Source organism: Zeus faber (genome assembly GCF_960531495.2).
Source record: "Zeus faber genome assembly, chromosome: 5".
NCBI classification, from domain to species: Eukaryota; Metazoa; Chordata; class Actinopteri; order Zeiformes; family Zeidae; genus Zeus; species Zeus faber.
The window spans coordinates 9850043-9872419 of NC_137192.1; the positions used below are offsets into that span (position 1 = coordinate 9850043).

The 22377-nt window shown below is 45.6% G+C and overlaps 1 protein-coding gene across 1 annotated transcript in view; it reads left to right on the forward strand.

Moving 5' to 3' along the window:
- Positions 1-20967: 20967 nt before the first annotated feature.
- The window catches only part of LOC307230211 (cadherin-4-like), a gene marked incomplete at both ends in the record, with an annotated part of 226456 nt that continues 225046 nt past the window's right edge, over positions 20968-22377 (forward strand). Inside the window, 2 exons of the mRNA XM_080000445.1 lie at positions 20968-21125; positions 21768-21957. Coding sequence (XP_079856571.1) covers positions 20968-21125; positions 21768-21957 — 348 coding nt within the window. The remainder of the gene's footprint in view (positions 21126-21767; positions 21958-22377) is intronic.

Genomic DNA, 22377 nt, shown 5'->3' on the forward strand with positions numbered 1-22377 from the left:
TGAGCGTTAAGGAACATATACCGTCTAATGTTCTTCAAAACCGTACTTCCGTATCCCTTTAATTTCCTTGGCAGTCCATGACATAACTCCATCATTAAATACTTGGGTCTTCCTAAGTCAGGGCAATGTCAGCATTGTTTTTGGGCATGTGGGGTCCTCCTGGTCTGCCGGGGCTCTTCACTTGGGTGGGTGCCTGGGCGGCTCTGTGGATGTCCGTGGTGCATAAGCCTGTGGTTGTGGGGGGTTCTGGAGCTGCAGGTGTTTGGGGGGCCGGTGGTGGCGCCCGCTCCTTTTCCTGAGTTGAGCTGGCCTGTCTCTGGCGTGGGGGGCTGTGCTCCTGGGGAGTACCTGCAGCTGGCGTCTGTGTGTTGGTTTGGGGTGTGGTTGCTGGTTTGGGGCTCGGGTTGGAGGCGGGGGGTGCAGGTCGCGGGTTCAGGTCTCGGCCCCGTGGTCAGCTTGGCGCGCTGCTGGGGTCGCCTGCCCCGTGGGCGGGGTGGCTAGGCCTGCGTGTCCTTCTGTATCCCGTGGGGGGGGCAGGCCCGTTGTGCCGGGGCTGGTTAGGCATTCCAACTGGTCCTGTTACCCAGGGGCCTGAACCTGGCTGGGTGTTCTTGGTGTGGGGCTCACCATGTGGCTTCCTTTAGTAGGGGGCGGTCTCCTGTCGTCACACCGGACTGCCGGTGTACCTGTCCTCTGGCGCTCTTGGTGCGCAGGGCGCTCATCGCTGGGGGGTCGGGCTGTGGGTGGTGGGGCCATCTGCCACCCTCTGTTCTGTGGTCCGCATGCTTGGCAGCTGGGGGCTGACCAGGGGCCTGATGGGGGAGCAGAGCTGCCCAACATGGCGGAGGCCGCTCTGCTCCTGTGGCTGATCGCTGTAGGTTGGGTGCCACCAGGTACAGGAGGTGGGTGTGAGCGTGGTCGCTGCTCGGCCTTCTGTGTCCCTGCATCGATCTGGTCAGCTGCAGTGGGGCGGTCCTCACCCTTGCGTGGGGCCTGGATCCAGGCCTATGGTCCGTGCCTGGCGCCTGTGGCCCAGGTTCTGTGCCTGCGGCTGTGTCTTGTGCCTGCACTTGGGGTTGGGTCGTAGTAGTAGTTCCTGATGATTTAAGAATGAATAAAGAGTTGCATTGCAGGTTGAGAACTCTGTCTTAGATGCAATGGCACAAATACTCTGTGTTGTATGCACAGGTTAGAAAAAAAAAAAGAATTGCTGTGGCAGTCCATCTATGGGGTCAGTCAGCAGCCTTGCTGTGGCTGACACCACCAAGCCAAGAACTCCTATCGAAGAAAATATGTAAGTGTATGATTATGTTTATTTGCTCCAAGGTAGTTATACTTGTAATGTTTCCATTTACCATACTTATGAATCAGTCCATGATAATGGCTGTTTGCTTTTTATATTTTCTGTTTGCCACCTTTTACAATAATGTCTAATGTGTTAGCGTATCAGTTTGTTCTCACCGTCGTATTTGTGTTTTTTCAGTTTTCATTGCTCACACTTTGTTTAATAGCGATCAATCAGTAACATAGCTCAATTAACAATTTCATTGTGGGAAATAGTGTGAAAACAGCGAATAAAATGGGGCTGTAAGAGGTAATGAAATGTAAATATTAGAACAGCTATTTTCTTCTTTGTCCGATCACGGAAAAAAGCACATATGATGAGTTTCTTTCTTTTCTCCATTATTCAGGAGATTTGGATTTTTCTTTATTCAATGATGGATCTAAATAATGTGATTGATTATCAGACATTATACTAACAGAAAAAAATAGAATTCACTCTTGCCAAGACGCTTAAAGGATTAGCTATTCAACTTCATGAAATTCCATGAAGATCATGGAGGCATTAATCACATTGCCTTTTTTTGTTAACATCTTGAAGGAGAAACATTCATCGTAATTGTTATGGCTCATAGTGGAGTGAGGGAACAGACGAAAAATGGCCGATTGTCAACGACAGATAAAAATGTCTCCTTGTAAATGATAAACACAGCCTAAAAAGGTGACTGAGTGTGTTTCTGAGTAATATCTATTTTCACAATTGTGCTGGAATATACAAAGAAAATAGGGTTTTTGCCGGTTAGATAGATCCCTGGTAAAAGCCGTTCCTAAATGTCATTACTTTGGTAACTGTAGGATGGTAATAGCAACCATAATATTTCCATGCCCACCACCTTAATTGGAACTGGGAATTTGCCAAACGGGCTACATCCAGTTACATCCAGCCAAGTTCTAAAATAAAGTTAGAGATGGAAAACACTTGAAATATCTATTAAAAAAAAGACTCCATGGAATAGATATCATTAAATCAAAGTTAAAGCATTTAAGAGAAAAACTCAGTTTCCTCTACCTCCAAACGAGCCGCCGGCAAACTTCAAACCTCCGTCTCGGTGAACCACTACTCCCGCTCCTCTCATGCAGCAACGCATTTGATGTATATATTTTTATTTTCCCACCATTTATCCAAGGCCTAGTCCGATGGGAATTAGATGTAAAAACATCTCCTCTTCTTCTGCGGCGTTGCCCCTAATGACATCAGATTCATCGGCGGGGACAGAACCTTTCAAGTGCACTGACGCCTCCTCTCCACTCTGAAATGGACAGACCCTTGTTGAACTTTGAGAATTGGTAATAAAAGGCCCTGGTATGATAGGAATCGAGATCCTGCTCGCGCTGCTCTTAATTTCCTGTGCCGTTAGATTGGCCAATGGAGGAGATAGGGGGACGGCATCGCTCATTGCGGATTCACCATCAGATAGCGTTCACGTGTTTGTCCGTTCATAAAGTATTGATGAACCTTCGCTATCCAGAGACAAGTGTGTCGTGTCTGCGATAGGCCGCCGTCGATATTCCTGGACTTAGGGTTAATTGCTCTTTGTAATTGCAAATGGCCCTGCCCGTGTGGATCAATTAATAATTGATTCGATGTTAAACATACATTGTCAAAACAAGGCAGAGGAGATGAAAGAAAAAACATCCAATCGGGGCAGAATGGAAGAGTTTAGGAGAGGCTGCGGAAATCTGCTTCTAAAAACAGCCGCAGTTACACCATCAGTCAGTACTCCATAAGAAATAAAGAGGGGCAGGGATCCATTAAAGTATACCAATAATGCTTCAAATAAAATAAAAATATAAAATATGCATATAAAATATAAAATATAATGCTTTGGTGTAGGGCTGGGCGATGACAAAATCAAATTTCCCCATGTTTTGACCAGTACCTCAATAATTTGTCAATGTTTTGGGGGTTAGGGTGGGGGGGTGACTGCTATTGCTGCTTTTATAAGATATTTACACACAAATATTTGAGAAACTATTGTTAGTTATATGGATATTATAACCAATTGGGAAAAGGCATTGACTAGATCAGTGGTTCCCAACCTTTTCGGACTCGCGGCCCACTTGAAAATCTCAAAAGTGTGAGACAAGTGCGTTCACAGAGGACGTATATTTTAACAATCATACGCATTCTCATACATACAGTGGAGAAGTGGTAAAACAAAAAAAGAGGTGGGTTAAAAATAACCTTATATCCATGGAACTTTCACGTAACGTTTGTAACGTAAAACCAACAATAACAGGAGCACATTAACTCACCTCATGAAAAGGGTGATTTTGCATTGCAGGCACCAAATGCTTGATGTCTGGCTTAAGGGATGACGGTCTCAGGCGAAATCTGCATCAACATTCAGTTTATTTCTGTATTTCGTCTTCAATGCCACAAGCGCCGAAAAGCCAGTCTCGCAGAGATACGTCGTCGGGAAAGGCATCGGAAATCGCACAGCTCTGTTGCCCTGTGTGCCTGACTGTGTGCCTGACTGTGTGCCTGATGCTAGCCAACCATCCATTTTGATTATCACCTCAAGTTCAAAAATGTACAGGTGCACGTAGATCGTGGCCCGGCTTGGACGTTGTACGCCCTAACATAAGTTCCTATCTATCAGTGATGACGCATTTTTGAAGGTTTGAAAGAAACAATAACATGAAATTATTATTTTTTTACATTTAAAAACATTTTTGTAATGAATAATCTTTTATTTATTTTTTCACTAAAATCAATGTGTTTTGCATGATTTGGCACCCCACTTGCAATACCCAGTGGACCGCGGCCCATAGGTTGGGAATCGCTGGACTAGACTATGAAGTCTATGAAGTTCGGAAAATTGCATTACTTTATTGTAATGTAGCCTTAAAATCCAAATTTATATATGATATAATGGTACAGTATATCGCCCCGCCCTAATTGTGTTTACAAAGTTTGCCCTAGATATTGATTTATATTCATATTCACTGATTTGTATTTACAATTTGATCCTTGACCCCTTGAAAGCAACGCTGTGCTGGATACACTGGATGTGGAAGACGAGGGAGATGAGAAGTACAGATATAGAACAAGAAGGACAGAGTCCTCTATTGATTGTTTTTGTCTGGCCTTTATCTTGCTGTCACCCGTCTCACTATTGAACCTTACATACAGCCGATATTTTAGACACACAAACACACACACACACACACACACACACACACACACACACACACACACACACACACACACACACACACACACACACACACACACACACACACACACACACACACACACACACACACACACACACACCTTAATCCCATGGCAGATCCACGGCGGCGCGACGGCAACACCCTGTCTCCGCTTCCAATTCCCCCTCAGCCCTCTCCTCTCCTCTCAACACCAGATCCTCTCATACCAGATTAACTCCATTTGTGTTTTTTGGTTCCGGACAATTAAACGCGCGCGCGCGTGTGTGTGTGTGTGTGTGTGTGTGTGTGTGTGCGCGCGTGTGTGTGTGTGTGCTGCGGTAAATTAGATTACTACAAGTAATTACTAGTATCCATCCCTACTTCTGACTCCTTTTTTTCTACCTATTTTCCACTTTTTCTTTAGCAAACATTTGAATGTGGGGGACTTCTCACCCGGGACTAAACGGCTAAAAAGACATCTCCGATTTTAAATAGGATGAGAGCCATGATGTGGCGCTGGAGTGAATTTACATACAACCTTGAAGATCTGTAGTTTTGGATGAAAACTAAAAGGGGCTTTGTTTTCGTTCGACCGTGTATGTGTGATGCTGTTATGAATGCAAATATCTTAAAAAAATAAAATAAAAATCACAAACAAAGCAATTTTATCTGTAGTTTAAAATAATGTATTCTTAAGTGTCAGATGTGAAGCTGGAATCACTTGTTATGTTAATCATTTTTTCTCTTTGTTTTGGCCCTCAATCTTTTTTGGACCCTGGTCCTCGCTTCCAACAATTTATCGCTCAACTTTTTCGACAGAACTTTCAAACAATATTCTTACTGTTTCCTATTAACATGGGTCAAAGGTCATGCCAGCCCGCCCAGTTATTTGCGCTGCAGCAAAAATAATCTTCTCTGACCTTTTCACATCATGGAAATGGTGTTGAATAAAGGGGCCGCAGTTAACTTCCACAGTTATCATTTCTATGTCCAGTTTCTATTTCTGTTCATGAATCAGTTTTTTTTTTCTTCCATGAATTTGACCTGAAACGGTCACAGATAAAGGCCTTATTTCCTGTTGAACCGGCTTGTCATAACCCATTATTGCCAAATCATGTCCACATCATAGTGCAAAAACAGTGTTCTTGCTCTGCATGTACTGTGTTACTTTGCAAGACAATAGATGCCGCTAATAGTACGAGACCTAACATTACGTCACAATATGTAGTCGTTAAGCATTCCAATTGTTATCAGATGCTCAAAACGTGTGTAGACAAGGAAATGTACAATGAATTTTGAATTCTAAATGTATAATAAACACATAAAATGAGTGGGACCCATGCACTCGTGGTGGTTTCAATCCAAACCATAGCTGCTAATGCTATGCTAGCGTTAAAGTCAAAACTGGGAAAACCTGACCCCCTACTTCGAAAAGTGCAAAGGAACTGACATTTGAGTCGGAATTCCAATTCTATGTCCAATTCTAGCCTACATTTTGGAGCTTGTAGAATGCACAAGCTTGCCAAACGAACACATTTGGAAGGGAGTTGGAACCTCTGACTCAGAATTATGCTTCTTTTCCACCTAAAACCAACTATCATCTGGCTTTTGTCTTTAATGAGAAAGTTACAATCCGCATTCATTCATGGGACAAATGACTCTGCAGTAGTCAGCTCCGATCGGCAGTGATGAAAACCCGACACACGGGTGGGCACACAAAATTTTATCCCGTTTCTGGTTGTTGGCATGTAAATAGACAAGAATATCCATGTATCATTCATTTCGTATCCGATTAAGAACACAAAATCAGAAGTTGTTGACTTTTTTTTCCCTGAATGCGGGACCATGAAATGTTCTGAGTGTGGGGACGGCTCCGACCTCTCTGTGCGCACTATTTTCGAAATCAGGAGGTGCTGGAACACAGAGAGGCTGCTGAAAATGGACGAGTGGAATCATCAGCCGGAAACTCGTTTGTCGACTGAGATTCTTCAAGTCGAGCAGTCGCTTTTTTTGTCAGGCAGTGTGCTTTACAATAACATGATTGTGGCAGAGCCGCCACCACACGCCACCACACGCCACCACACGCCACCACACGCCACCACACGCCACCCAAGTGGCGGGCTCAGGGACCCAGACACAGATGACGGGGGGGTTGTGAAGACCAGTAAATTGTAAAGATGAGGCTAGATGGAACTAGTCAGGAGCAGATGCAAAATGTCATGACAAAGGGCTCCCAATTTGACTGAGTGTGTGGACGGGGTTTTTAAACCTGGTGCTTGTTAGTCCAACCAATGAGCATCAGGTGTGGCTACCCAAGCCACCCCATACCCCCAACACCAAACTGAGGCCAGGAAGAATTCCTGGCCGAAGCCTACCCGCCCCCCTCCACCAAGCAGAGAACAAAAATGAAAATAAATGCTTTATCGGGGAGAGAGTCACGGAGAGGCAGGATCAAATAAAGCCCTGCTAGTACCTCAAGAATGTCAAAACCTTTTAATTTTGATTTTATTTAACATTTGCAAACATCAAAAACTACTGCCTCTCCTCCAGAGGAACTGGAGCTTATCCAAGATGGCTTGTGGAACTTAATAATTTTCATATCAGAGAATATGAGTCACGCTCAGGTAAGATCAAGTCTCAGATTGTTCCAAAGGGCAGTTTATTCATAAGTGTATTTTTTTGTAATGTTGTAAGTGTATGCTTCTTTTATCTTGTTCTGCTCTACATTTAGGTTACTCACTAGAAACTCAAAGCATTTCAGTAAATTTACAGCCAAATATTCCCACTGTGGCAAAAGTATCAGGATGCTGTCTTGATGTCTTTTCATGGTGGTTGTATTACCACCTACTGTATCTGGACAATGGACTCTTGACTGTGTTTCTGAAGTTGACCAGATATGGCAGCTTCTTTTCCTACCCACCGATGTGGCCAGAACTCTGGCAGGAGAATTTGTCGGCATATTTAAAACATAAGGAGGCCTGCAAAGCAGCGGGGGGAGCCTGTGCTTGTCCAGGCAAATTGTGCAGCTCGACGTTAGACTGGAATCATCCAACGGGGACCTTTAAGCTAGACAGCACATGGTATTTAATTGGATTATGGGTCATCGTGAGCCTATCATTATCATCACTGTGTAAAGATGGTTTTGCAAATGATGGGGGTGGATTTTTACATCATCGCAACCTTTCCAACATTTTTATTTTAGTACAGTAACTGAATATTTTGTTCCAAACCAAAGACCAGAAGCCCACTTTGTCTAGCTTTGGCAGGCTCCCTCTCATGTCATTCCCCAACTCTCTGCTCAGCATGTTGTCCTCTTGTTCTCCTGCAGAACAGCTGGCTCCCTGGAATATATATGTGGTGTCATGAAGTTAAAAAAAAAAGTTAATTCAGTCACTGTAAATCGTCAGCTAACTGATCTGTAGCCAACATTTCTGACTCGAGACTTTCTCTTCCTCACTCTCGTGACTTGGTCTAGACCGCCTTAGGGAGTATATAATAGCAGATCCCTCTCAGTCACAGCAAAATCATATCACCATGTATATTTATGTTAATTCACCAATAAAAAAACTTAACAATTATCACAGGGTTTTCCTGACTGAACTCCTGAGCAGGAAGTTAAAATAATTTTCTCAGACTTTTCCTCAAACAATTTTCACACCGATTATGACGCCATTTAGAATAAAAGAATAAATTAATAATAATACTGTACCTCTTTAAAGTCTGAGGAGGTGATGTGATTCGGTGTTTGTCCCCTCTCCCAAAAGCTGCTCTGGGGTAAAATTAGCTTTGTACAAGAGAATGATTATTCTTCTCATAATTGAAAATGTTGAGGTAGAAAAACATACAAGAACACTGTCATCCACATAATACAGTAATGAATAACTGTTTACCAATCCATGAAGATCAGCACAGAAAGCACCATGCTATGAAGATAAGGTAAGATAACACCAGATTTTATTAATCTCTGAGAGGAAATTCAGGATGCAGTATTCCACTAATTTTCACAATTGTTTAGGAACACTTGTGACATGAAACATGAATCTGACATCGCACCTGCCGGTCATCTCGAACCCTAGACACATGTCAATACAGCACTAGACACATGACGAATAATAATGATAATAATAGTAATAATAATAATAATAATAAATCAGCTCAGACCCCTCATGGATAAAATGCTTCAAATGCCCCACTTCGAGTTCCCACGTCTTCTTCACAATGCGCAGAACAATGATAAAGCAGGCAATAAATAAAGTGGATTCTATTTTTATATAGCAATTCACAAATGCACTTGTTCCTCATTAGACATTCTCACCTTAACGGAGACCCATGCCTCTCAACAGAGCCAAGAGAAAAAGGTTAAGAGGTAGACAACTGTTAAACATCCATGAAGGCAATCCTATTATGTAAGACCTGGTCATTACTTGACGAACCAGTGCATGTTGAGATTTAATACACTATGACTATAAAGCAATGGCTTTCACAGCCTGGACAAGTGTTATGATCCATGTCGAGACACCCAATATGTCTGGACATGCGCTGAATTGATGAATCCCAAGCCATCAGATTTGGTTATATTTATTGACTTTTAAGGTTGCACCAGTGTCGATGGCAGGCATTTCCCTAAACAGTTCCTGTTCAGGGAAAGGCCTGTTTTTTAATGGACATATTTGCTGTCTTCTGTTATGCAAAATAATAGAAAATATGAGGTGATGGCCTGACAGGATGCCCTGGTGGTTCCTAAGGGGAGAGAGAGAGGGAGTAAGAGAGAGAGCGAGAGGTGAAGACTTGGGGGGTGGTGGGTTGCGAAAGCTAAGACAACCAAATGACGGGTGGAGCTGACGGGTATATGTATGTAAAGTTGATTGGTAGAAGGTGGGGTTGGGGCGTGGTTTCTGCTCCCGAACCTCTGTTAATTCTAACCCCATTTTACGAGTCAGAGACCACGCCACAACAGATAAATAGTGTTGTAATTGACTGACGTTAATGTGCAAAAAAAGGAGAAGAGTTGTGGGAAAGCTGGTATTGGATGAAACTTGGAAGAATGGTAGAATAGGCTTGAGGTGGAGTCGAGATAGAACAGGAATATGGGAATGGCCAGTCTGGTTGGTTTGCTATGTTTTAGGATCAAAACAACAGGGTTGTGAGTGTGAATGGCGATGATGGAGAGACTGCGATGGTGTGACGAGGTGTACTCGGAGCACCAGAGAAGGGTGAGAGCATTTGAAGCGTTTCCTGTCATTGGAGCCCTTTGAGGAGCATTAAGATGCGAACATTGGTAATTGGAGTGCATGTTAATAACTTGGTGATGTTAATACCTCAGAGATATACTTAAATGGTGGAAGTCTGAATAGAGATGCTGGTGGTTCACAGCCCAGAAATCATCTGGAGATGAACGAGGTATTGGAGTTGTGATTGTTGATCAGGATCCAGCACGGCACTTCGAATAATTTGGGCTGTTCCTGCAACCGAAGTTAGGCATGTGTCAAGTAGTAGTTGTCTCTCCCCATTTATGTGGGGAATGGTTGGTGCATGGGATGAAAAGGGAGATGAAGAGTTAGAAAAATCGGACAAGTTACTCTCAAAATTAAATATTTTACATATAACTTGATTAAAAGTAATAAATTACTTTCGGTATTTTGTGAGTAAAAAACTAAAACCCAAATAACACGTTATATTGCTTATTACACAAAATTTTCAATACTAAAATTAATATATTGCTGTAGCCCACTACGAAAGTGACCCAACACTGGGGGCAGGTATAAGACCTGGGCCTTTGATGTGGCTGCAATGGAGGTGGGGCCGTACCGGACGTAGTGAAGTCACTGGAACGGTTGTCAGCGTGATGTAATCATGTAATAGACCCGGAAGTGATGCAAAGGTAGAAGGAAGGTTTCTGTCCGGCTGCTTTCTCCCTCTGGAGCCGGTGTGGATCTTGAATAGTTTGGCTTATCTACGATGCAGCAGAATCGCATATTTCGTTCTTTTTAAACCTTTCAGAAGGCGATCTGTGCCCCAGTCGGAGATGCCGTACCAGGTTGGCTTGGTGGTTGACTGGCCGTGTTAGCCCTGGTGTGTGCATGCTGGGCCGGCTAAGATGACTGGGCAGAAGAAGCTGTGAGTTGGCTGTATTCCAAAAGGTAATGATGAGTTCAGACTACGTGATTCTTGCCTCATTTTCCACTCGCAACAGGTTTTTGGAGATCGCCATGCAAAGCCCCAGATCAGAGAAAAAAATCATTGCGTGCTCCTGTGAGCATCGAGTGTGTGGTGTGAACTGCTCACAATGCAATTCGACTGCTTGCCGCGCTCTCGCTGATGGCTCGCAGATGCTGGCTGGATATCAGGCAGGTTTAATATCTGGTCGTGTCAGGATCAACTTGAGAGTGACGCAACAAACTACAGCCAATGTGAGATTGAGGGGGAGGAGTCGAGAAGAAGAGACACGAGTACATGGAGCACCATCCAGAAACACACAACATACCTATTTTACTTATCTAGGTTTTTAAATATATTTCTTATTTAAATTCTGCTTTTATTGGGTTTTTTTTGTGATCGGGAATCAAATAAAAAATAAATAATCCTGTCCTGCACATGGTCTCGCGTAATTTACAGTGTCAATTCTCACGTGTTTTTTTGTGAAAAAACTGCTGGGGGACCTCACAGACTCGTCAGGGATTCGTCCTGGTGAAAGATCTTGTAATGTGTGGCCCCCTGCCACTGTCACCGTTCAGTCATGTAGTGTGAAACCACAAGGACTTCAAGATTCCCGATCACAGAATGCTTTGTAGTGTGAACAGTACAGCGATCTCACAATTTTTAAAGTCGTGAAGTGTATCAAGGCAAGTTTATTTACTGTATATAGCACATTACAACAACAAGGCAATTCAAAGTGCTCTACATAAAACATCAAAAGCATTAAGACAAAGTGCAACAGAAACACATTATAAATGTACAAGGCATTAAGTAAAAAAATATATAATAAATAGAATGCATAAAAGTTACAGTGCAGTGCAAGAAATGAATCAAAGAAACCAAATTTTACTCTTTGCGAACAATGATATCGCCTATTCCCTGATAGCGTTTTACCTCATCCTAGCCCTGGAGAACCAGTCTGGAGATCTTTTGTTTGTTAACACTCATTTAACTTTTTCCAGAACAGCATTTTACCTTGTCAAGGCGATATCCTAGCCCTGGAGAACTGGTCTGGAGATCTTTTTCTTTGCCTATTGCCCAAATAGCATTATACTTTGGCAAGGTGATATTCCAGCTTTGGAGAACCAGTCTGGAGATCTTTTCTTTGTTAATGTGGTGTGGGGATGGTGTGGTTTGATTGGTTGATTGGTATAATGAGCGGCAGGTAAAACCCCCATCCCCACACCACAGTTAACAATTATTCTGCCTATTCCCAGAATAGTGTCAAGGCAATACCTAGCCCCCAAGAACCAGTCTGGAGATCTTTTCTTTGTTAACAATTATTTTGCCTTTTCCAAGAATAGCATTTTACCTTGTCAAGACGATATCCTAGCCCTGGAAAACTGGTCTGGAGATCTTTTCCTTCACCTATTCCTATAGATCAGGGGTCGGGAACCTTTTTGGCTGGGAGAGCCGTAAAGAGCAAATATTTCTAAATATATTTCCTTGTGAGCCATATAATATTTAATAAAATTGAATGCAACTTAATGTGTGCATTTTTTAAGTATGACATACATTTTTAATCTATAACATCTCTGAGTACTTAAAAAAGCGCTATATATAATAAATTTTTCTTTATTCTTCTTATTGATATTGTTGTTATACTGTAGCTAACCATTAATAAATGAAATACTTTTTACCATAAATGCGACTTGTGGTGCTGCATGGTTTTGCTGATGGCCTTGTAGTCTGGTTCATACGTAGTGAGGTTAAGCTTCATGCTGCGTTGAGGCTTCATCGGTTCAACGTGAGCGTTGGTTGCTCTTAATGTTTCACAGATGCCAGAAAGACTGCTCACATGCGTATGTAGAGCCAAACATGGTCAATACGGCAATACTCACACGCTGCATTGTGTGGCGTGTGACGGGAAGCTCGTTCCAAGTTTTAAGAATCAGCTGGACTTCAGGTTCAAGTTCAAGTTCAAGTTCAAGAGATTATTTGTCACGTACATATTGAAGTTTTTTCCATTTCTGTCCACTTGTGTTCAGCTGATGAATAATGAATAATTATTGAATAATAAAACTCTCGCCATGTCGGCGCACCAGGGCCAGAAAGACTCCATCTCCCTCCCTAAAGCCTTACCTGTGGGCCGAGACTCCCACAAGTGATGCCTGAGCAGAGACCCGAGAGGGGCAGGGCGCCGAGTAAAAGGCGCGTCGGAGTCTTTCTGTGGTCCACAACCGGTGCTTGACTACGCCCCTTTGTCCGCCACATTTATTTTTTGAATTTTATTTTCAAAATTGTAATTTCTCTTACCTGTTTTACTTTAAAATGACACAGAATAATTATTTATCACTTGTTAATTATGATGAAAAATTTTAGCTTAAAATTGTCTGCAGGCCGTATACCGTCATCGAAAGAGCCATAATTGGCTCACGAGCCATAGGTTCCCGACCCCTGCTATAGATCTTATAGTTAGAGACCAAAGCCGTTATAATACAGTGCGCACTACAGAGCCACCAGTATTCACATTTTAACAAGGCAATTAAAAGTGATTTTCCGAAAACATCAGAAACATTAAGACAAAGACAAGAAACACATTATAAAAGGTAAGAACACATTATAAATATAAAAAAATTGTATCCATAGAATGTATAAAATCAAGTCCTAAAAGTTACAGTGCAGTGCAATAATATAACCGGAAGCAAATTTGGTTGAGTAAAAGGCAGCGCAAACAGGAAAGCCTTCAGCCTTGATTGAAAAGATGTGAGAGTTGCAGCAGATCTGCAGTTTTCTTGGAGTTTGTCCAGATATATGATGCATAAAAATTTAACACCGTTGCTCCATGTTTAGTTTTGACTCTGGGGACAAAAAGCAGACGTGTCCCAGACGACCTGAGAGCTCTGCATGGTTCATAACGTAGCAGAAGATCAGAAATGTGTCTTGGCCCTTAACCATTCTGTGCTTTATAATCAACAGTAGAATTTTGAAATCAATTATTTGACAGACAGGAAGCAAGTTTAAAGATCTTAAAACCAGAGTGATATGATCTACTTTCTTAGTCTCAGTGAGGACTTGAGCAGCAGCATTCTGAATCAATTGCAGCTGTCTGATCTATGTTTTAGGGAGACCTGTAAAGACACCGTTACAGTATTCAAGTCTAATGAAGATAAATGCATGGACAATTGTTCCAAATTCTGTTAAGACAATTAAGTGCTTTAATCCTTTATTTTTAAGGTGATAGTAGACTGACTTTGTAAATGTTTTAATGTGGCTGTTGAAATTTAGGTCAGAGTCCATGACTACACAAAGATTTCTGCCTTGGTTTGTGCTTTCTAACATTACCGATTGAAGCGCTGACTTTTGGTTGTCCAACCTTGGCTCCAAAAGCAATTACTTCAGTTTTGTTTTTGTTTAATTGGAGAAAATTCTGGAACATCCAATCGTTGATTTGTTCAATGCACTTGCTCAGTGATTGTCTTGGACCGCAGTCCCCTGGTGATATGGTTCTGTTCTAGTGTCAGTTAGGTTCTGTCGTCAGTGTAATTATGTAAACATATTTTGTTGTTTTTCATAATCTGGGCCAGTGGGAGCTTTTGATGTTAAATAGAAGAGGCCCCAGAATGGAGCCTTGGGAACTTGTCATGTCATTTTTGTCCACTCAGATTTGTAATTATCTATAGACACAAAGTTGTTCCTACGCTTTAAGTAGGATTCAAACCATTTTAGTACTGCGTCAGCAAGTCCCACCCAGTTTTCCAGTCGGTCTGGTAATATGTTGTGGTCAACCATTTCAAATACAGCACTGAGATCTAGTAATACTCAGACTGAGATTCTGCCACTGTCTGTGTTTAGATGGATGTCACTGAAGACCTTAAGAAGAGCAGTCTCAGGGTTGTGGTGAGGTCGAAATCCTGACTGGAAGACATCAAACCGGTTGTGTAGTGCCAAGAAATGGTTCAGCTGTTGTAAAACAGCTTTTTCAAATGTTTTACTTAAAAGCGGAGGTTTGATACTGGCCTATAATTGTTCTTAGTGAGGTTTCAAGATTGTTCTTTTTAAAGAGTGGCTTGATGACAGCAGTTTTCAGGGCCTGTGGGAAGAAACCAGAGAGAAGAGACGTGTTGACAATTTGTAGAAGATCTGAGGCCATGAAATTTAAAACATTTTTGAAAATGTTGGCACAATATTGTAGCGTGTTGGGGAATAGAGGGGGGGCGGAGATTTCCCCTATTTATTGTGTGGTTTGGGGTTGTCGGGAAGGGGATTGTTTTATGTTATGTTAATTGTTAAGTAATGTTAATTGTTATGCTGTTGTTAGTGTTAGTTAGCCATGTTACATGTGTTATGATACATTGTAATTGAGTACTCTGAGTAATAAAGAGCATGCTTGGTTGAGAAGTCAAATCCCGCCTCCTGCGTGAAGAAGCCATAGATCGCTACATTGATGTCAGAAGTGGGATTTGAGATGGAAACTTTGCTAGTAGAGCTGGAAGAACTAACTAAACGCCTGAGAAACATCGAGGGTGCCTGGCTGAAGAAGAGACAAGAACTGCCGGCAGCAAAAGCCGCACGCCGAGGGAAAGCTGCGAAGCTTGCCGGATGGGGCCAGCGATCCTTGCCCGACTGTGAGAGATCTCCGCCGGAGCAACCGGCAGAGAACGAATGACTCACCAGCCAGCGATGGGGCCAGCGATCCTCGCCCGGTGGTGAGACACTCCTCTCGATGCATCATCGCCCCTCGCCAGACGGGGAGCCATGAAGCTGCTTTGCTACAACGGAGAGACATCGCCAGAGACCTACCTCATCCAAGTGCAGCTGGCGGCACAGTTCAATAATTGGACTTCAGAAGAAACCGCTGTGCAAGTCACCCTCACGCTGGAAGAAGAAGCCCTGCAGATCCTCATGACCTCCAGCCACAAGAACGACTCGACTGGTGGAGAGCGAGAGAGAGCGCTACAGCATATGTTTGGCTACTGCATCTACACCGACGACGCATGGGACAAGCTGGTCAACCGTCAGAGGAAAGAGAGAGAGAGAGCCTGGGCGTCTACATCGTGGACCTCCGGCTGTATGTGCAACAAGGCTACCCAACGTGTGACGGTTCGGTGCAGGAAGAGCTCACGCCTCAAGCATTTGTTCGGGGACTCCAGATAGAGTGGCACAGAGAACATATCCACCTGCACGCCCTGAGATCATTGGTCGAGGTGCTAGCAGAAGCTGAACGGGTGGAACACATACTTAACAATGACTTTGGCGGGGAAACGTGAGGACTGCCAGGCGGCCAACGGGGGGCTACTACTGATGTGGAGAGCCGGACCACATTGCACGCTATTGCACAGCACCAGCGCTGAAGAGCCCAGCACCACAGCCAGCGTTAAACTAGGGCAGGGTGGCACAGTGGAGGAACTGCCACCTGTACGAAGCTCCTCCTCTACCAGAGTGCATCTGAGGCTCAGACGTCTGGGTTGGGCTCAGGGGCTGTACCTGGACTGTAACCTGAACGCGCAAACAACCCGAGACCACGAGGCTGAGAGCCCACCAAGTGCCGCATCATGACAGTTACCGGACAACGCACCAGAATGCGGGGAAAGAGAGCCCTTCAAGTGACTGTTGCTAACCGTGATGTCGGCCACGAGTTCTGGTTGGCAAACATACAAGACGCCTGCATTATCGGGCTGGACTTGCTGATCAAGTGGCTGGCCGCTGGGGAGCCTATTGCATCGCTGCCAATGGTGGAGCAAAACACATCGTCCAGCAGACTTGTTGCAGCTCCCTCAACAGAAAGGGCCCTGCTGCCTCAATCGCCGTTGATCGAGACTGGGCGAGACATCGACGATCTGTACCACAGAAGCTGCGAAGGACTGGATGCAGGCCAGAGAGTTCAGCCGAAAGAATTGCTGGACCTGTCTGCTGACATCTTTGTGGCCAGAGACAAGGACTGCACGCACACCAACTTGGTACAGCATAACATCGAGACCGGCAATGCACGCCCCATCCACCTCCGCCCTTGTCGCCTGCCATTCGCCAAGCAGGCTGCATCAGAGCAGAAGATCAAAAAGATGGTGGAAGACGGCATCATCAAACCCTCCACAAGCCCCTGGTCAGTAGTCCTGGTCACGAAAAAAGGACGGCACGTGGCGGTTCTGCGTTGACTGCCACCTGCTCAACGAGGTCACCCGCAAAGACTCTTACCCGCTACCTCGAGTTGATGACGCCCTCGATTGCATCTCTGGTTCCTGCTGGTTCAGCTCCCTCGACCTGGGCCATGTCATCAGTGCGGCTGGAGTTTCGACCGACCCCACCAAGGTAGCGGTGGTGAAAGACTGGCCTGTTCCTCGCAACGTGAAAGAACTGCGAAGCTTCCTGGGGCTGGCTTCCTACTACCGATGGTTTGTGAAAGACTTGCCACCATTGCCAGCCCTCTACACCAGCTGACACAGAAGGGCCAGGCGTTCCAGTGGGGGGAGGACTGTTCCTGTGCCTTCCCAAAGCTGCGGTCGGCACTCATCGAGGCCCCTGTGCTGGCCTATCCAGACCTGTGGCGACCTTTCATCGTGGACACTGACGCTAGCGATGTTGGTCTCGGAGCAGTGCTGTCCCAGGAAGGTGAATAAGGTGAACAGGGCATCGCCTACTTCAGCCTCTCCCTCACCCAGCCTGAGAGAAACTACTGTGTCACCTGTCGTGAACTGCTGGCCGTCAACCAGGTCCTCCGCCATTTCCATCCATACCTCCACAGGCAGAGGTTCCTTCTGCTAACCCAGGTGGCTAGAGACACTACAAGACTACAACTTTGAGATTCGTCACCGGGCTGGCCGTCTCCATGCCAACGCCGATGCGCTGTCGCGGGGGCCCTGTCAGGAGGCAGAGTGCCGGCACTGTCAACCCATGGAGGGACGGTATGCAGCGACGTTGAAGGTGGCGGCTCTACGGGACTGCTGAGCGGATGACAATGCTTCCCAAGAGCCCCCCAGTACAAGCGACAATCACAGCGTTGGGAACTTTGACCCAGACTAACTCCAACACGAATAGACCCTCTTCCGGGGCCAAGAGTGGTTGAGGGCAGGCCACCGACCAGACTGGCCAGCAGTCTCAGCACTGGACACGGAGATGAAGGCCCTTTACTCGCAGTGGGCCAACCTCATCAGTCGTGACGGGCTCCTGCATCGCCGCGAGCAGACTCCCAGTGGCCATCGCGATGTCTTCCAGCTCGTGGTGCCCCGCCAGCTACGTTCCAGAGTACTCCAACTCATCCATGGCTCCCCGGGGGTTGGTCACTTCGGGGTCACCAAGACGCTTCATTGCCTCTGGTCCCACTTCTACTGGCCAGGGTGTCATCAAGACGTGGAGCTCCATGTCCACCGGTGTGACACCTGCACCGCTCAGAAAGGGCCGACTCGACATTCTCACACCCCTCTGCAGCAATACCAAGTGGGGGCTCCCATGGGGCGGGTGGCCGTGGACATCTTGGGCCCCTTTCCAGCCACAGAACGGGGCAACTGCTCCATCCTGGTGGCTTGGTCCTGCCCTTAGTGCACTCCGGCAGCCCTCATGTTTGGACGCGAGCGCCGCACCTCTGTGGACTTAATGTTTGGCCCTCCCCCCGAACCAGAGGTGGCCGGGGAGCCGGGTGTGGACTAATTTCACCACCTTCGGGAGCGGCTCCGGGCTGTGCATGAACTGACCAGGCAGGCTCTCGCCAACGCTCGGTCCCGTCAGAAAAGGGCTTACGACCAGCGTGCCAAAGGGGAGGATTTTGTCTGGTGGCGCTGGTGTGGGTCTACAGCCTTGAGAGGAAGAAAGGCCTCTCCCCGAAGCTGATGAGCCACTGGTTGGGACCCTGCATGATCCTAGATAGACTGTCTGATGTGGTGTACAGGGTGTGGCTGATCAAAAGGAACCGGGTGGTGGTTCTTCATCGCAATCGGCTTGCTCCCTACTGACACTTGGCGCTGTGTGAGGGTGAGTCAGGGGCAGAGGGGCAGCCTCCAGTCTGTGCTCTGCCACGGGAAGCACCCCTGGGGCCCCCTGGGCGGGCCCGGAAACAGCCTAAACTTCGCCAACACCTCAGAGACTTTGTGGTGGACACATGGGTTGCTGGGGACAGCTAACCAGCCAGGTGGGGGCAATGTAGCGTGTTGGGGAATAGAGGGGGGCGGATATTTCCCAGCATGCTTTGTTTATTGTGTGTTTTGGGGTTGTCGGGGAAGGGGATTCTTTTATGTAATGTTAATTGTTAAGTAATGTCAATTGTTAAGCTGTTGTTAGTATTAGTTAGTCATGTTACATGTGTTATGATAGAATGTTATTGATTTTATGTTTAAGATTGTTGCACCAGGAGTGAGAGTGTGTGTGCCATTAGTGACGTGCCTGCTGCGATAACACTGTGGTCAATAAATGCTGAGCACTCTAAGTAACAAAGAGCATGCTTGGTTGAAAAAAAAAAAAAAATCCAGTTGTCTGCTGATTGCTTGAAGCCCTAGCTTCTTACAGTATTAATGCAGCAGGAGGATTATTTAAGATGTTGTATAGTGGAGACAGGGGTGGCACATATACTGTACCTGGTAAGTGATACTCACTCTACTTGTGGCACGGCCTGTGGCCTCACATCAAGAAGGTCCTGGGTTCAATTCCCACTTGGGATGCTGTTGGCACTGTCCTCCGGTGGGTTATCTCCCAAATAGGAGCCTTTCTGTGTGGAGTTTGCATGTTCTCCCCGTGCTCACATGGGGTTTCCTCCCCCTACCATCAGTAAGGACCCCCACCAAAAACATGCACAAGTCATCGTCTGACCAGCAATGGACACTTGTTGGTCAGATGATGACCAGGGCACGTTGACGAATGCTGCCCACGGCTCCTTGCTGCCCCCCCGGAGGAAGGACAAGCCAGGATGGGAAAAATGCAAAGGCCTCATTTCACCGGCCACCATCCAAAGCATGTGTGTGTGTATGCATGTGTTGTAGAGTGGTGTGTTGCGTGACAATTAAAGATTCTTCTTTATTCACATGCACATTACTGCACATATTTGTATATACAAAATTGCCTTTCCCATATACATAACTCTATTCCTTTCTATTTTGTACCGCCACTTTGTATTGATTTTTGAGTCTTATTTTATTTTTATTTTCTTTTATTTATATTATTCTATTCACTAGCTGCATTATGTTTTAGTAATAACTTACTTTCAGTTAGATAGCTAGGTAGGAATTATGTTAGCTATTTTGTTCGGTTTAGTAACTATTGTGCATAATCTCCGGGTGCGTGCAAGGACATTTCACTGCATAGTGTATATGTATGAACGTATGAATATGTATGTGACAAATAAACCTCTTGAATCTTGAATCTTGATATGGCGGCACTGACTGCATGTCTAATTTACAGATTTTTTTCTGTGAAGGAGACAAATTCATTGGCAGGTGGATAGAAGTTCAGAGGCTACTGACTCAGGAGGGTTTTTTATCCTGTCGACAGTAGCAAACGAAGCATGTGCATTAATATTGTTTTTGCCGATGATGTCAGAGAAGAAGGAACACCTTGCATTTCTCAGTTCCCCAAATTCTCCAAATTATAAATGCGAAGTCTCTCTTTATAGATGTCATTATGAATGTGGAGAGTTGTTTTTCGCCTCCTGCATTCGGCTCCCTCTCTTTTTTCTATTTTTACCAGCTCGGCATTTTTCCATGGAGATCTTTTCATACCAGACACCACCTTCACCTTCACCTTGCCATTGCCCCAGTGGGTTCAATGGCATCAATAACATTTGTCATTTGAGAATTCAAATTATCTACAAGACAAATGACTGAGACCCAAGATAGGGTGTGGAAGAGAAAGCCTGAATAAATATTTCACTGGTGTTTTCCGGTATATACCATTTTGTGATTACATCTGTTTGAACATTTGTGTGCATGGAGATAGTACTCTCAAAGAAAACACAGGAATGATCAGAGAGAACAACATCAGTCACCAGTTTAGAAATGTTCACACCCTTGGAGATGATCTAGTCCAGAGTGTGGCCCTTGTTGTGTGGGGGCCCCGTCACATGCTGAGTCAGTCCATCATTGTCAAGAACACAACACAGTTCTTTGGTCACTTTGTCTTAGGGGTTGACAACATGGATGTTAAATCAGTGTTTCAGGGCACTTTGTTTATGTCACGCACACTGTGTGAACTGTACGGGTTACTGGGTGTCCGCTCAATTCAGACTAGCGTTGACCACCCGCAAACGGACAGCCTGGTTGAGCGCTTCAACAAAACGTTGAAAAACATGATTGATGATGAAAACATGAGAATGATGAAGTTCGTCCATGATGACAGCCGAAAGTGGGACACATGGCTGAACCACCTGTTGTTCCCGGTGCAAGAGGTGCCCAGTCGTTCACAGGGTTTTCCCCCTTTGAGCTACTGTTTGGCAGGAGAACTCGGCGGGTGCTCGACCTGTTTGAGGGAATCTGGCAGGAAGGTCCCAGCACCAGTAAAAACAACGTCCAGTACGTCCTGGACCTAAGAGCAAAACTACACGCGTTAGGGCAGGTATCACGGGAGAACTTGCTCCAGGCCCAGGAACGTCAGCGCCACTTGTATGACAGGGAGGCTCGGTTAAGACAATTCTCACCGGAAGACAAGGTGTTAGTAACTGCTCTCTAAGTCGACCTCAAAACTACTGGCGAAGTGGCAAGGGCCCTTCGTGGTCACACAACGCGTGGGGGAGGTAGATTATGAAGTCGAACGCAGAGACGGGGGATGCTCAAATTTACTACTAAACCTTCTAAAATAATGCAGGAAAGATGTGCCCATGGCACTGCTCACAGCAATGATTGAAAGGGACGAGTAGCTGCTGCAGATTGGGTGAATCAACGGGGGGGGGGTCCGCTGATTCGTCCGATCCAGGACCATGAAGTAATTTAGGGTTTGTTTTTCCCCGCTGTTAGCTAAGCATGGCGAGCCAGACATGTCATGGCGGCAGAACGCCTAAGCTCCGCCCTTCTGGACTCTTTACCTGTCAGCGAGCCTTTGATTTTTCCCTTTTGGCCCACGAGCCACCATTTGTTTAAAAGATTAATAAATACATACCAACAGGTGCTGTTTGCCTCCACCTGGCTCTACTCTCTCATTCCCTGGCCCTGAGTCAGAACACAGGTACACAAGTGGCACCTGGACATAATGGAGCAGCGCAAGGCGCAAGGCAAGGCAAGGCAAGCCCTGCAGTTCCGGGAAAGGGCAAGGGTCCATGAGCGGGACCAAGAGGTGCTCCGGGAGAGCCAGCAGAACAATTCAGTCCCTCCACCGGGAGCGCACCACCCTGTCCCCCCGCTACAGAAGGTGACGGGGGAGGATGATCCCGAAAGCATTCCTCACCAACTTTGAACTGATGGCCGCGGCCAGCTGGTCGGACCGCAAGCAGGCTTGTTCCCCTCCTTTCGGGAGAAGCCCAGCTGGCAGCGCATGTCCTACCCCTGGGGCAGCGATTGAGCCATGCTGTCGTCCGGAGGGCGGTGATGGAACGGGTCGGTAGAACACCTGACGGCCACAGCCTGCGCCTCCAGTCACTCCCCTATGACACCGGGGGCCGCTCCTCTCTCATTCCCTGGCCCTGGGCCAGAACACACGACCACAATACCCAAAACGAAGCTGGATGCAAAAAAAGCCTCTACGCCCTTGTTGAATGATCAAATCTCAGAATTTCTACATTTAAACTATTGTACAACTTAAAACCTGAAGCCTGAAGAAAAAATATAGCAT